We start from the raw sequence: 15803 nt of genomic DNA, 5'->3' as shown, positions 1-15803 counted from the left end.
CTTCACGTGCAGATTTAAGTGTGTTGCTGCGTGTGGCAAAGAATGCAGCTTACGCATTGATTCCTTGTGTCGCGTGTCAGCTGCCCCCTCCCCCAGCTGCTCTTGAAATCAATCCAGCAGACATTTACCGAGAGAGGAGAGTGAGAGGCTGGTTTCCATGCAGAGCCCTCTCTCCTGAGAGCCTCTTGCCTGCCAGCAGGTGAGAGGTGTCCAGTGCTTCTCTTCCCCAGCACACGGGTTCATAGGGGAGCTAGCTCTTCGCTGGCTGGCTGCCCCCCAGGTTCAACCATTTGGAGTAATTTGGCCGAGAGAAGAAAGCCAAGAGGCAGGCCAGTCTTCCCGTTAGCTTTTGGCCTTAATTCCGAAAGCTTCATCCTGTAGCTTGCTGGAGTGCCCAGGAGACAGACAAGTGCTGACCACCCTGTCTGAGGGCTGAGAGGGATCTGTACTGCCCCTTGACCTTTCATCACATACAGGAGTGGCTACAGAAACTTCATTCGTTCTTTCAGACCACCAGTCCCAGACCAGAACTTTCTATTTCTAGATCATTCTCTTGAGACGCAGGGAACCCACCCCCATGCCAGCAGGGCTGCCCTGTACAGTCTCCTCCGACTTTGCGGTCAGTTGTGATTCTACATCACACTGCAGCTGATGGCACCTGGGTGGGGTCCCCCCTGGTTTGGGGGCATTGGGCATCGGGAATGGACAATGGGCATCAGGTGTCTGCATCTATGGCAGTCTTGTCTGCCTTGACAAGGGAGGGGGCACACAATGTTTGGATCTAGAGTTAGGGCTGTGCTGTCTCCCTCTGTTCACACCTGTGTTTCTGGTCCCCAGGTCCTGCATCTTTACTGCGACACCTGCTCTGTTCCCATCTGCAGAGAGTGCACGCTGGGACGTCATGGGGGCCACAGCTTTGCCTACCTCCAGGACGCCCTCCAGGACTCACGGGCACTCACCATCCAGCTGCTGGCTGATGCCCAGCAAGGCCGCCAAGCCATCCAGGTGAGTTATCTACTCAAGCCTTCCTCGTCCCTTCTGGAGGGCAGATTGCACTGCTTAGGTCATGGACTAGAGAGCAGAGGGGCTGGTGTGACACCCAGGCTGCTGAGGTCTCTGGAGGGCTTCTAGCAGCGTCCAGAAGATGGCAGACGCGTGGTCTGAGTTACTGGCTTGGGTTAGCTTTGTAGAGGTTTGTTTCAGCTTTTCCAAGTTTAGCAAGCATTGGTTCTCATTGGGACTGCAGAGACTGTGTGCCCGACGCTCTTTAGGCACAAGTATTGGATACACAGATTTACTTACTGAAAGCTGAGACCTGAACATGAGTTTTGAACTGTCCCTAGCCCTTGTGATTAAACACTTGTCCTTGAATTCCCATCATTCCTTTTATGGTTGGGGAGGGACATGTGTGACATTTTGAGAATTGGCTTAGTTCTCCTACATTGTTAAGCAGTGGTGTATTATGCGTAGTTGATTGATGTTGATTCTTTCTGCCTATTATTCTACGTGACAAGCATTTAGGAAATTATGACATGTCTTCCATGAATTACAAGATAAGTTTGAAAGACAGGAAATGGTTGCAAAATTTCCAGCAGAAATTGTATAGGAAACTCGTTCTTTACCTTTTTGAAATAGTTGGCTAAATTTTTTTTAGAAGCCATTTTTTTTTGGGGGGGGGGAATACTCCAGAATTGAGAGCGCTCTGTTGACTGTTTGGCAGGGTTTTGTTTTGCCTCATTCTTTCAAGTGTTGGGTTACAGATGTGCACTGTCACCCCTGACTGAGTTGGCAGGTCTTCCTGAATAAGTAACCGTCAGGTTTGTGTGACGTTGGAGGAGTCTTTTCTGATTAATTATGTTTTTTTTTCCCCCTCAAGCCTGATGTTCAAATACGGGTTACAGAATATATTTCTGGAATGACAGACAGGTCCTGCCACCAGGATTGGTACTTTTTTTTTTTTATCAGTTTGTTTTTGAAAAGATTTTTTTTTAAGATTTATTTATTGATTATGTAAACAGTGTTCTGTCTGCATGTACGCCTGCAGGCCAGAAGAGGGCACCAGATCTCATTAAGGATGGTTATGAGCCACCATGTGGTTGCTGGGAATTGAACTCAGGACCCCTGAAAGAACAGCCAGTGCTCTTAACCGCTGAGCCATCTCTCCAGACGAACACATGTGTATTCGTCTCTGTGTATGCAGAGCCCTTGGAAGCCAGAAGGGGGCGTCAGATTCCCCCTGGAACTGCGAGTTACAGATGGTTGGAAGTTGCCACGCAGGCACTGAGAACCACATCTGGGTTCTCTGCAAGAGTAGCCAGTGCTCTTACACAATGAGCCCCCTCTCCATCTTTTTAAAAAAATGCCTGTACAGCTGCGGGGCCTGGTGTCTCTTAACCTAAAACTGTAGAATTCCAGGCAAGCCTTGGCTACATGAGGCCACATCCCAAGACACAAAACAACAAAAGGTGTGTAGTGCTCCTTCATTGCTTCTTAAGTTATTGTATCTCCACAGAGCGGCCCCATGTCTGTGTCTTCACAGGTAAAGTGCCAATTGTCTTTTTTTGTACTGATAGAATTAGAATTCCCTAAGAACTATTTTGCTCCGTCCCCTTGATACTGTGTTCCTGGTTGCTGCCCCTGACCCAGGACTAAGAGCTGCATTCGGGTGGGGGCACACACAGTATGACCTCTTCCTGGGTCCAGCCCAATGCAGACACCCACCTGCCACCTTGTTCCTCTACCGAGCATGCCACATGATCACCTGCCTTCTGAGGTCTTTGTACAATCTTAAATATCCCCTTTCTGCCCGTGGCGTTTTGTTTTTAAATCAAGACAGGGTCTTCCTGTCGACTGACCTGTTCTGGAACTTGATTTCTAGACCAGGCTGGCTTTGAACTCAAGGAGATTCTCCTGCCTCTGCCCAAGTGCTAGGATTAAAGGTGGATGCTACCGTATCTGGCCCTCCATTTTCTTCCCATAGAGACCGAGAACACCCAGGCAGGCCAATGGACACGATAGAATTAATGCTGTATATTCTTTGCCCTTTGTGGGCTCAGCCGCTCTGGGGAGAGAAATGAGTTGTCGAGATTGGATGGCGAGGCTGCAGAGAGGGACTCAGTGGTTAAACCATCTGTAACTCCAGTCCCAGGTATCCGACACCCCACATGGTACACATAAAGGACAACAGTCATACACATACAATTGACTAAAAAGTCTAAGCTTTAAAAATTTGTTGTGGGCCTAAAGGGAGCGGTTATAACGGAGAAATCTCACATCTGTAGATGATTGAGCTCTAGATGAAGAGAAACCAAGAGAGATGGAGGAGATTTTGTGTCTTGCTCAGCTGTCTAAGCACAAAACTCAAGCATAGACCACAGGGCCAAGTGTGTGGTGGTGGTCAGTGTCCAGTGTTGCATGGTAGAGGAGCAGGGTGGCAGGTGGGTGCCTGCATTGGGTTGGGCCCAGGGAGAGGTCATACTGAGAGATGCAGGCAATATGACGATGCAGGGCAGAGTCCCTGTCTCAGGGCGCATGTAATTTAAAGCCACATGAGCTTACATACATCATGAAGGCACTGGGGAAAGTAGCCATAGTACAACAGATTTTTGTTTTTAGACAGAGTCTTACTTGGTGTGCAGTCCAGGATGCCATGGAGCATTCTCCTTGTGTACGTCCTCAGGGCCAGGAGTATCGGTGTGCCATGTCTTTTGTTTTTTCAGTGAGAAACGTTTATTTATATTTGCACACTGAGTGTGTGTATCCTGCAGGTCAGGCTCTGATGCAGTAGTGAAGAGTCCACTCACAGGACGCCAACCAGATGTTGAAGTGTTGAATGCTTGAGGGTTCTTGCTGCTTCCAGAGGACTTGGTTCCCACCACCTACGCAGTTCCATGGGATCCAGCTCCATCTTCTGGTCTCTGTAGGCACTACAAGCATGTGCTACACATAAATAAAACAGCTCAATGGTTAAGGATACTAATGCTTATCAGGAACTTCAGATTCCAACACCACATCGGACAGCTCTTGTAACTGTCCTTCACAGACATCTGCATACACATGCAGCACACACACACGCCAGATACACATAAATAAGTTTTTAAAAAGATTTACCCAGAGATAACCTACTGTTCCTAATATGAGAGAAAGGGAAGGCATTCATCTTAAAATAGTATATAGAATTGGTCCCTTTATTAATTCATATCTTTTTTTTAAGTGTCTTAATCTAAATATAGAAAAATTGCGTTCATCCTCACGAAAGAAGTTTACACTGCTGTTTGAGTGTTGCTGAGTTTTATAGTCGGGTGTAGTGCTTGGGCGGAGGCTTCGATACCCACTTACCACCACTGATCTTCATCTTTACAGCAACCCTCCCCCCTTTTAAAATTTAGGGTCTCAGCAAGCAAAGTTTGTGATTGGCTAACACAAGCTTCTAGATGCCAGTCTGGCCTCAAACTCCTGGTGCTCCTGCCTCTGCTTCGGAGTACTGGGATTAAAGGTGTGCTGAGTAGCCAGGGCCTCCCATTTGCTAGGAACGTTAAATTTTTCTATTGAATTACACCTTTTGAGCCCTCTAGCTTTATTTAGAAAAAAAGATTTTCTGAGCAACTTCATCCCCTTTACCGAGATTGGTCTGTTCTACACTTCCTGGTGCGTCCCTCCCCCACCCCCACCCTGGAGGTAATAATCAAACACTTGTTGGTAATAATCAACACTTGGTCACTGTTAGAGTCTCTGCCACAATCATGGATCATGTTTCTGTGATTGAGTTGCTGCCAGGGCCTGGACTCACAGCTGGGTTTCCATTCTGTTGTAAAACATGGCATTCGAAGCCTGGTTGGCCTTTTTCTCCGAGGGACTTGAGGGTACCCCAATTCCTCATTTCCCACCAGCCTTCCTGTCTGACACTTTCTTTTTTTTTTTTTTTTTTAAGATTTATTTATTTATTATGTATACAGAAGAGGGTGCCATCTCATTACAGATGGTTGTGAGCCACCATGTGGGTGCTGGGAATTGAACTCAGGACCTCTGGAAGAGCAGTCAGTGCTCTTAACCTCTGAACCATCTCTCCAGCCCCCTGTCTGACACTTTCAGGTATTGTTGAGGTGCTTAAATCTTTCTCCACAAGCATCTGGTTTTTATCTGATTAAATTACATCTTTGTCCACTGACTGCCAGGCAGAGTCCCTGAGTTACACCAAGCTGGCAGCCGCCTTGAGAGATGCACAATAAGTCCTTAAATATTAGATGTCCCTGTAAAGACAACACACACACCCCCACACCCACACCCCCACACCCACCATTTGGAGGGGGCTTACCAGTGCATTGATGCATTCAAAGCTTTTACAGCATTTCATTGCCTCTTTTTTTTTTTTGGGGGGTCTCTTTCCTGGAAGTGTAATATTTTAGTCACATGTGGTTGAATATGTGTGTGTGTGTGTGTGTGTGTGTGTGTGTGTGTGTGTGTGTGTGTGTGTGTGTGTGTGCAAGTTGTAAGGGTCAGTTCTCTCGTTAAACCATGTGGGTCCCAGGCATTGAACACAGGTCGTGAGGCTTGTTGGCTTGCACCTTTGCCCATTGAACATAGTTTTCTGTCTCCAGACGGGGGCTGGAGAGATGGCTCAGCAATCAGTTAAGAGCACTGGTTGCTCTCCCCAGACCTGGGTTCAATTCCCAGCACCCACAAGGCATCTTTACAAACTGTAACTCCAGTCCCAGGGGATTTCACATCTTCACACAAACATACATGTAGTAGGCAGAACACCAGTGCACATAAAATAAAAACGAATTATAAATAAAAATATTTTTAAAGCCGTCTTTAAAAGTTTAAAATTTTGAAAAATCATTATTATGCATATGGCTGTTTTGCCTGCAAAACTAACATATGTCGTGGGTGTCTGGTGTCCATAGAAGCCGAAGGCGGCCCTGAACCCTGGAACTGGAGTCATATATGATTGTCGCTGATGTTTAATGTGGTGAGATGTTTGAAGAGTGTTCTGTGTCCTGTTTCCAGTTCTCGCTCTCCTTGGCCAGTGTCACTAGTTCCTGGCTGTACCTTGGAAACAGGTTTGATCCCAACCTACCCCACATGAAGCGGCTGGCACACGGGAGTTAGCTGGTATGCACAGTTGACCTGTCATGGCCCCGTATCTTTTCTGCCGTGAGGTTAGCTCTGTCGCCATCTAACAGTTGGAACAGGGCTGCTTTTTCAGAAGACCAGTTCCTTCCTCTCACCCCAGTTAGAACTGTCTGTAACTCCAGCTCCAGGCCCTCTTCTGGCCTCCGGCCACTGCAAACACATGGTGCACAGACATACATGCAGACAAACTCAGACACAGTTAAAATAAAGCCACAGAGCACGTGCTTTGGAGCGGAGATCTAGCTGCAGAGGCCGCCACCGAGTCCCTTGTCTCCCTGTTATTTTTCTGGCCACATTCCAGCGCCCTGCAGATCCAGTCCGAGCCTGCTGGAGTGTGTTCAGGACGGACCCCTTCCACCTCTCCACAAAATCCTTTTTATCACCCTTAGGAATGCTGTGACCCTGACTTGAATGTTTTTCGATTGTGTGGGTGCCATCAAAGCTTTCTACCTGTGAAAGATACAGATCTTCCGCTACAACTCGGTGATCCATAAACACAGGTCTCTGGGGACTTGGCAGGACACACAAATGAATACAATTCGTCAAGAGAGGGCATGCTTGTCCACCCCATATGAAAGAAGTGGTCATTGCTCCCGCATATTCCACTGGCCCTTGCTTGGCAGGAGAGTCAGTTTGTCCCTTAAGGTGACATTTGCGTAGTGTGTTGACTAGCTTCATGTCAATTTAACACAAACTAGTCATTTAAGAAGAGGTAAACTTAACTGAGAAAATGCCCGTCAGCCTGGCCAACCTGGCCAGCCTGTGGTGTATTTTCTGGTGGATGACAGCTGTAAGCTGAAACAAGCCCTCTTCTCCTTTCCCCGAGACACAGTTGTTGCATGTTTGAAAATCACTTTAAAGAGGATGATGATTGGTATATGGATGGTATCCCGTTAACGTAAAGTAAGCTCGTGGCAGGAGTTTAAAATCTGTATAGTTTTGGTACATTTTATTAGATAACTGTATACGGGGAATGCCTGAACATGGAAGTTCATGTAAAGGTCAGAGAACTTTATGGGAGTCTTCTGTCACCACTTGGGTCCCAGGGTTCAAGAGCATGTTGTCAGCTTACAGCAAGCACCCAAGCTAACTTGTTGACCCCTCATTTGCGCATTTGGAGACCCTCATTTGGAGAGTAGGTTGTCTTCCTTGCTTGTATTCTTCTGCTCCTCCTGTTCCTTCTTGTTCTTCTCATTCTTGTTCCAGGACAGTCAGGGCAACACAGAGACACTGTCCTGTCCTGAAAAAGAAATGGAAAAAACTATAGCTGGATCAGCTTGTTGGCTCTGTAGGTGTTAGTGACCCATCTGAAAAGGGGATCTGTATGTAACTCAGGCTGCCCTTGGACTCAGATCCACCTGCCTCCACCTCCACCTTCTTAGCTTAGGGATTGAAGGTTTGTACCGCTGTGTATGGCTTGGGCCTCCCAGCTTCAAATCACACATCTTGGAAAAGGGGACCCCTTGGAAGGTAACTTCTTTAGAAATACAGATTCCATAGAGGTCAGTTAGTCAGGATAATTCGGAAGGCACTTGCACTCAATATGCTTGTACATATGCATGTGCACAAACATATACAGTTAAAAATAATAAGAACAAATTCCTTTAAAAGATGGAATGGCTAGACAGATGGCTTGGTGGTTAAGAGTTCTTGTTGTTCTTGAGGAGGATCTGGGTTCAAGTCCTAGAAGCCATGTGGTGTTTCACAGGCATCTAAAAGTCCAGGTCTGGGGATCCAGTGCCCTCTTTTGACTTGCCAGCATTAGGCACACACATGATTCATATACATACGTGCAGGCAAAACACTCCTACATGAAATGAATCTTAAAAATAAAACCTTTTGTTTAAAAAAAAACCAAGGCTTGCAGTGGTGGCGCACACCTTTGATCCCAGCACTGCGGAGGCAGAGGCAGGTAGATCTCCGAGTTCAAGGCCAGCCTGGTCGACAGAGTTAGTTAAAGAGAGACTGCTTGGCACTCTGGACGCTCTGTAAGCACCCAATCCTCTCAGCCAGCTGTGACGTAGCACCTCACAGAGTTTGGGGCTGACAGGCAGCCATTTAAAAGCCAGTGAGTATTGGAGGTGTGTCATGAAGTGTCAAGGCATGAGTGTGTGGGTTCACACGGACCCATGGAAAGAAGACTCAGAGGCACCTTAAGAATGAATCTAGGGAGAATCTGGAACCTTAAGAATGAATCTGGCTGGGTGGTGGCGGCGGCGGCGGTGGCGCCGCACGCCTGTAATCCCAGCACTCAGGAGGCAGAGCCAGGCGGATCTCTGTGAGTTCAAGACCAGCCTGGGCTACAGAGCTAGATCCAGGACAGGCACCAAAACTACACAGAGAAACCCTGTCTTGAAAAACAAAACAAAACAAACAAACAAAAAAATGAACCTGGAGAAATGGCTCAGAGGTTAAGAGCACTGGCCGCTCTTCTGGAGGTCCTGAGCTCAATTCCCAGCAACCACATGCTGGCTCACAACCATCTACAATGAGATCTGATGCCCTCTTCTGGCCTGCATGCATACATGCGGGCAGAATACTGTATACATAATTAAATCTAGCCTTTCAAGGCTGCAGGGGGATTCGGTCTCTCAGGACTGAAACACTTTCCCTTCACCCAGGGCATTTTTATTTTTCTTTGTATTTACAGTTTGGCCAGTTGATTTCCATATGCTCAAAACAAACTGAAAGAAGCTCCCCAAAATACAATGCCAAGTGCAAATCCCTCATCATCAGATACCACGGTTTTCCGGGTTTCCTGAGCCAAGTTTTGTAGGGGCCTTTATATCCTTGGGAGACTCTTGAGACAGGATTCACATAGGCAACAAGAGGAACAAAAGGTGTGGGTTAAACAGAAAATGGGTTAGGGCTAGGTGATATGCTCTGGAGCCAGGCCAGGGGTAGCATGTAGGAGTCCCAGTCATCATACATGACAAGCGTGTTTGTCAAAATAAGGCAGGCTGGATATTGTCCACATAGATGAAGCAGAGAGCATGGGTAGATCTGTAGCGACAGCACTGAGTAGTTTCCATGGGAAAGGGGGTTGCAGGGTGCTGCCTACTACATGCAGAGCTTTGTTTCAGAGGATGAGAATTCTAGGTTGCAGTGACCGGAGGGAGTCGGGGGTGAGGGCACAAAATGTCACTAGTGGTAGTTTCTGTTCTGGGGATCTTGCCACAATTGGTAGACACAAAATAAGAAGACGTGTGAGTTGGAGGCAGGTGAGGTGGCTCGGGGGGGAAGGGCTTTTTGCCAAGCCCAGTGACATGAGTTCCATCACCGGGACCCACCGTGGCGGAGGGAGAGGCTGACCTGGGCAGGTTGTCCTCAGACCTCCACGTGGGCGCCGTGGTGCGTGCCTGTGCATACACCACATCTGTAAGGAAATAGGTAAATGAGTGTCATTGACAACGAAGAACGTGGTCCACACTGCAGTTTCTTACATACCTCATTTATCAGCCCAGAGCTGAACCCTGAGTAACAGCGGCGTTAGACTCTGGCGGGCCTTGGTTCTCAGCATGTTGTGTCTTGGGTTTCTCTCATGTTAGCCATCGACCAGGGTTGGAGAGGATTTTGGTAAATGGCTGCTTAGAATTAATAGGAGCTGGGATTTGAACCTGGGTTACCTTAATAATCCACCTCACCGGCCTGAGGTGCTGAAGAACACCTACCAGTTGCAGCACCTCCCACCTCTTACTCTGAGACCCCTCTGCCCAAGCAGGTGTCCGTCCGCCGCCTCCCCGTCAGTTTGGCTGTACACCTTATGCTCTCTCTACCCACCTGGTTGATCATCTGCTCTAAAATGGCTCCTCTGACAGTCAGGTCAAAACCCTGATTCAGTTTCTTACTTAGTGTCTCAATCCTTGCGGCTTTTTTGAGACACTTCATGTAATATTAACGAACACACCAGGCCTCCTGGATTAATTTTTTATGAACAATATGTCCGATTTAGCCAGCTGATATACTGGGGCTGGTCATGTAAGATGAAGGGCCCCTGACTGCAGGACGTGATTTATGATTTTTTAGGTTAGATCAGATGATCCTCCCAGAGTGCACATTGTTTTGGTTCCTGTTGCGTTAGGGGAGATACAAATGTGGAGAAACCACTAACCTGCCACCCCCACCCCCCACCCCCACACATGAGGGACCTCCCTGACACGCAAGATTTCCTTCAGGTTCAGGGAGGAAGTCCAAGAGATCTGAAGTCTGTAGCGAGCCCAGAGCTGTTCCATCCGACGCTCATTCCCAGTATTCAACACAAAACCCAGCTACAGTGGTTGCTGTCAGGTGCCACTTCTGAGACAGAGACCCAGCAGGTGCCAGCAACATCACCCAAGCATAAGCCCTGCGGGCTTCTGTCCCGGGTGAGGAGTGAGGTCCCTTCTAGCACCTAAAGGTTCTGTTTGCTTTTCCAGCTGAGCATCGAGCAGGCCCAGACGGTGGCAGAACAGGTGGAGATGAAGGCGAAGGTGGTCCAGTCGGAGGTCAAGGCTGTGACAGCCCGCCATAAGAAAGCCCTGGAGGAGCGTGAGTGCGAGCTGTTGTGGAAGGTAATGTGGGGTGCATGTCTCCCCCTAGCCCGCTCCCCCAAGCCGGCCTGTGCAGAACATTCACCTCATTTCAGATCTTTCAGAAGTGCCCGGTAGGCAGGATGGGGCTCAGGTTTTCTGTTGCTTACCCTGGTGAGGAGGCAGACAAGAGGGAGACGGTCAAAACTCTGCTTGTTTCCAGGGGGCGGATAGGAAACGGTCCTTATTTTTGGTGTCTTGGTTGGCTGTACGTCTGGCCCCGGGTGGAAAGCCTCCACTTGGGGAGGAATGGAGGAATGTTTCCTGTTGAAGGAGGGAAGAGCTTTGAGCACACTGGTGGGCTGGGAAGATTCCCATCGGCTCACCTTCATCAGCACCTTAGCTGTTGGATTGTGTGTCCCCCACTGGAGAGGGAAGGTCAGCTGAGGCCACCTGTAGCTACCTGTGGGCTGGTATTCAACCCCGATTCTTTGGTTGTCCTGAACACAGGGCTGCAAAACTGACTTCTAAGAGACTCCTCTGTTGGATGTCTTGTTTGCCCCATTACTATGGTAGGGATAACATCTAAGTCTCCCCCCCCAAAAAAAAAATCCTTAAAATTAACACTTTTCATTTTAAAAATTGTGTTAGGTATGTATGTGAGTGTGGGTGCCTGTGGAGACACAGGATCCCCCTAGAGATGGAGTTTCTGGTGAGCAATCTGAGCTGGGTGCTGGGAACCGAACTCTGGTCCTTGGCAAAGCATTCCACGTTGCACTCCTGACTGCTGAGCCAGCCCTCCAGCCCTTACTTGTTTAACCTTGGGTTTATGTATGGATGTTGAGTGTGGCTTTGCACATGCGTGCAGGTGCGCAGAGGCCAGAGGAGGAGGAGGAGGAGGAATCTTCTGGAGCTGGGGTCACAGGTAGTTGGAGGCCTCTCGATAGGGATGCCATGTGGCCTGAACTGGTGTACCACAAGAGTACGTGGTCCTAACAGTGCGACATCTCTGCAGCTGTCACCTTGCTGTCACACCCTGAAATGTTCTGTCAGAGCGTCGGAGCTGCTTTAGCCGGCCTCCCCTTTCTGGGGGCCGCGTTTGGTGGTTTGCCTTCCTTACCAGCTCTCTGTAGTTCTTCTCTTTGGAGTTGGGAGTCTCTCTATCGCCCCCTTATTGTCCTGGAACTCACTGGAGACTCAGATGCACCTTCTTCTGCCTCCCGAGTGCTGGGACTGAAGGTGGGTGTCTCCATGCCCAGCCCTACAGGGGTTCGTTTTTCAGCGGCACTGGAAGATGCCATCTCCTCCTGTGTACTATTAGACAATTTCTACTTGCCTGGAATCCCTGTTCTTTTCCTTTTTGTTTGTTTTTGTTTTTTAAGACACAGTTGGTTTCTCTGTGTAGTTTTGGTGCCTGTCCTGGATCTTGCTCTGTAGACCAGGCTGGCCTTGAACTCACAGGCTCTGCCTCCTGAGTGCTGTGATTAAAGGTGTGCGCCACCACTGCCCGGCAGAATCCCTGTTCCTAAATAAACTTGCTGTTTGATAAACACCTCCATCTCATCCATCTTTTTCATTTGCTTGTTTTTTCTTATTTGCATTTCATTTCTGTTGGTGCAATAAAATACCCCGACAAAAGAGTTTATTCTATGTTATATAGTCTGTTATCGTGGGGAAGTAAAAGCAGCATGACTTGAAGCGTCCGCTCACATGACACACACATTCCAGAGCAGAGAGATGCATGTGTGTGGTAGTGCTCAGCTAGCTTTTAGCGTGGGTCTTCCTTCTCTTTATCCAATTCAGAAAGATCCCTCACCATAAAGCTAGGCTACAGTGACCTAGGCAATCCCATGGAGACACGTCTCAAGTGACCCTAGTTTTATCAGATTGACAGTTAAGAGCAGTCAAGCCATGTGTGATAGCAGCACATGCCTTTCAGTACCTGCACTGGAGGAACACCAAGCAGTCAGATTTCTAGGAGTTCAGGTCCATCCTGGTTTACAGAGTGAATCCACCACCACCGACGCCAGGGAATGCAGCACCTCTGGCCTCTGGGACCTCTGGCCTCTGGGCACCTGCCCTCACACGCACAGACACACCTCATTAAAACAACAGCATTTATTTATTTTTAAATCTAGACCTCAGAAAAGTTGGCATTGGCCTTTCATAGCTTTCAGCCCGGAGAGCACTGGAAAGTCTCGGTGGCCAGGCAGACCTGTGGAATGAGTTACTTCCGGTGGTGGGGGAGGGGCAACTTGCTTAGAACTAGGAACCGTTGAGAATTGCGTGCAAAAGGAAAGAGAAAGGAGGACATAGTTCTGTTTCGTTGGTCAGATAAAATCTGTTTCCAGTAGTTTTTAGCCTTTTGTGCCCACACTCTGTCTGTGCTTGGTTCTAAGTCTGTCCTGTTTCTTCTCCTGTCTCCAGGTGGAGAAGATACGGCAGGTGAAGGCTAAATCTCTGTACCTGCAGGTGGAGAAGCTTCGTCAAAACCTCAACAAGCTAGATAGCACCGTCAGTGCCGTCCAGCAGGTCCTGGAAGAGGGCCGGGCCCTGGACATCCTGCTGGCCCGAGACCGGATGCTGGCCCAAGTGCAAGAGCTCAAGGCCATCCGGAGCCTCCTGCAGCCGCAGGAAGATGACCGAGTTATGTTCACACCCCCTGACCAGGCCTTGTACCTGGCCCTCAAGTCCTTTGGCTTTGTCAGCAGCGGAGCGTTTGCCCCGCTCACAAAGGCCACAGGAGATGGCATTAAGCGAGCCCTTCAGGGCAAAGTAGCCTCCTTCACCGTGATGGGCTATGATCATGATGGTGAGCCTCGCCTCTCCGGAGGCGACCTGATGTCCGCTGTGGTCCTGGGCCCCGATGGCAACCTGTTTGGTGCAGAAGTGAGTGATCAGCAGAATGGGACTTACGTGGTGAGCTACAGGCCCCAGCTTGAGGGTGAGCACCTGGTGTCGGTGACCCTGTGCAACCAGCATATCGAGAACAGCCCCTTCAAGGTAGTGGTCAAATCGGGCCGCAGCTACGTAGGCATCGGGCTCCCCGGGCTGAGCTTCGGCAGCGAAGGGGACAGTGAAGGCAAGCTCTGCAGGCCCTGGGGCGTGAGTGTGGATAAGGAGGGCTACATCATTGTGGCCGACCGCAGCAATAACCGCATCCAGGTGTTCAAGCCCTGCGGCTCCTTCCACCACAAATTTGGTACCCTAGGTTCCCGGCCTGGGCAGTTTGACCGACCAGCTGGGGTGGCCTGCGATGCCTCCCGCAGGATCGTAGTGGCCGACAAAGACAATCATCGCATTCAGATCTTCACCTTTGAGGGCCAGTTCCTCCTCAAGTTTGGTGAGAAAGGAACCAAGAATGGGCAGTTTAACTACCCTTGGGATGTAGCAGTGAATTCTGAGGGCAAGATCCTGGTTTCAGACACCCGAAACCACCGCATACAGCTGTTTGGGCCTGATGGGGTCTTCCTGAATAAGTATGGCTTCGAGGGGTCTCTCTGGAAGCATTTTGACTCTCCACGGGGTGTGGCTTTTAACCACGAGGGTCACCTGGTAGTCACCGATTTCAACAACCACCGGCTTCTGGTCATTCACCCTGATTGTCAGTCAGCACGCTTCTTGGGCTCAGAGGGCAGCAACAATGGACAGTTTCTCCGACCACAGGGTGTAGCCGTGGACCAAGAAGGGCGAATCATTGTGGCCGATTCCAGAAATCACCGGGTGCAGATGTTTGAGGCCAACGGCAGCTTCCTGTGCAAGTTTGGTGCTCAAGGCAGCGGCTTTGGGCAGATGGACCGCCCCTCAGGTATTGCGGTCACCCCAGATGGATTGATCGTCGTGGTGGACTTTGGCAACAATCGAATCCTCATCTTCTAATCCAGAATTCTCATCCAGAATCTTCTGGGTTTCTGTGTTTAGGGTGTGCATGTGTGCGTCTCTCGTTTTCTGAATTTCAAAGAAGAAATCATCTCAGGGATATTTCTTTTTCTTTTTCTCCCCTTTTTTATTTTTTAAAAGAGAACAAAAGTACAACATTGCATAAGTCCTACCTCAGCTTTTTTTTTTTTTTTTCTTTACAGATGAATGTAATTCTCTTGGTGCAGGGATTGGGCCTGTGAAGTGATAATTTCTATCTACCTCAAGTCTTTCATACCTTCTCCAGCAGCCCTCTTTGCCCCTCCACGGAGCTCACGTTCCCTTTTCTCTTGAGGGTATGGAATGCACGGGCCAGCGCTCCTGCGCCCTCGAGGGCACTGGAAGCATTATGGTGGGGTGCATTTTGTGGATTGAGCCAAGGAAACCCAAAAATAACTACTAAGTAAAAAAGAAAAGTATAAGATGTTGGAAAGATAGGATTTAAAATTCATAATTCTAGTGTATTTGTGTTCTTCAATACTGTGTGGGGGGGGTTAGGTTGTTGGGTTTGATCTTTTGGGGAAAAATTTTTTTCTTTTTAAGTGCTGCAACAGAGCTTTCCTCTGTTCTTGGGTTACCTCAGTGTCTAACATCTTCATCCCTAGGATGCCTGTGGCTTGCTAGCCAAGAAAAGCAGACCATTCATATTTTAGGTGTCTGGTCTTTGTTTCTGCTTAGGAAGGGTGTGTGTGTGTGTGTGTGTGTGTGTGTGTGTGTGTGTGTGTGTGTGTGTGTGTGTGTGTGTGTGTGTGTGTGTGTGTGTTTTCAAAGCCATCTTCGCCTGGGGGAAAAGCTGGACTTGACACACGGCGTCCCAGGGAACCTTTTCTTCCCAGTTTGCTCTCTAAGAAATAGATTTAGCTCAGGACTCTCAGTTGAAAGTGTTCTCAAGTTAAGTTTCCGTTTTTGTTGTTTCTAAAGACTTAGGTATAAGCAAATAAGTTAACCTTGTTCTCAGAGAGGGGCTTTTTGGATGTGATGTTTACCAGGGTGCCACAGAAGTGGGGGGTGTTGGACAAGTGAGGCACCCCACATCAGGGACTGTTCAGAAGGTGGGATCCCGTCCCAAGAGTGAACGTCTGCAAGAGTGTATAGTAGGCAAAGGGATAAACTTTTATTTGAAAAAGCACAATTTTTTTTTTCCTGCTTTGGAAGTTCAGGGAATATAGAAGTATGTTTGAATGACAAGTAGGAGTATCCCATCCCCACCCCCTTGGCTCAGGTCTCTTTCTCAGGATCCTT

The 15803-nt window shown here is 48.6% G+C and overlaps 1 protein-coding gene across 1 annotated transcript in view; it reads left to right on the top strand.

Moving 5' to 3' along the window:
- The window catches only part of Trim71 (tripartite motif containing 71), a 53942-nt gene extending 38668 nt beyond the window's left edge, over window positions 1-15274 (top strand). Inside the window, exons 2-4 of the mRNA XM_052723232.1 lie at window positions 838-1005; window positions 10551-10685; window positions 13071-15274. Of these exons, the coding sequence (XP_052579192.1) occupies window positions 838-1005; window positions 10551-10685; window positions 13071-14522 (1755 nt within the window). The 3' untranslated portion in view covers window positions 14523-15274. The remainder of the gene's footprint in view (window positions 1-837; window positions 1006-10550; window positions 10686-13070) is intronic.
- Window positions 15275-15803: the final 529 nt, after the last annotated feature.

The sequence above is a fragment of the Peromyscus californicus genome, unplaced genomic scaffold (assembly GCF_007827085.1).
Source record: "Peromyscus californicus insignis strain IS unplaced genomic scaffold, ASM782708v3 Scaffold_11__1_contigs__length_118956290, whole genome shotgun sequence".
Classification (NCBI taxonomy): domain Eukaryota; kingdom Metazoa; phylum Chordata; class Mammalia; order Rodentia; family Cricetidae; genus Peromyscus; species Peromyscus californicus.
This window is presented reverse-complemented; position numbering and strand designations above follow the sequence as displayed.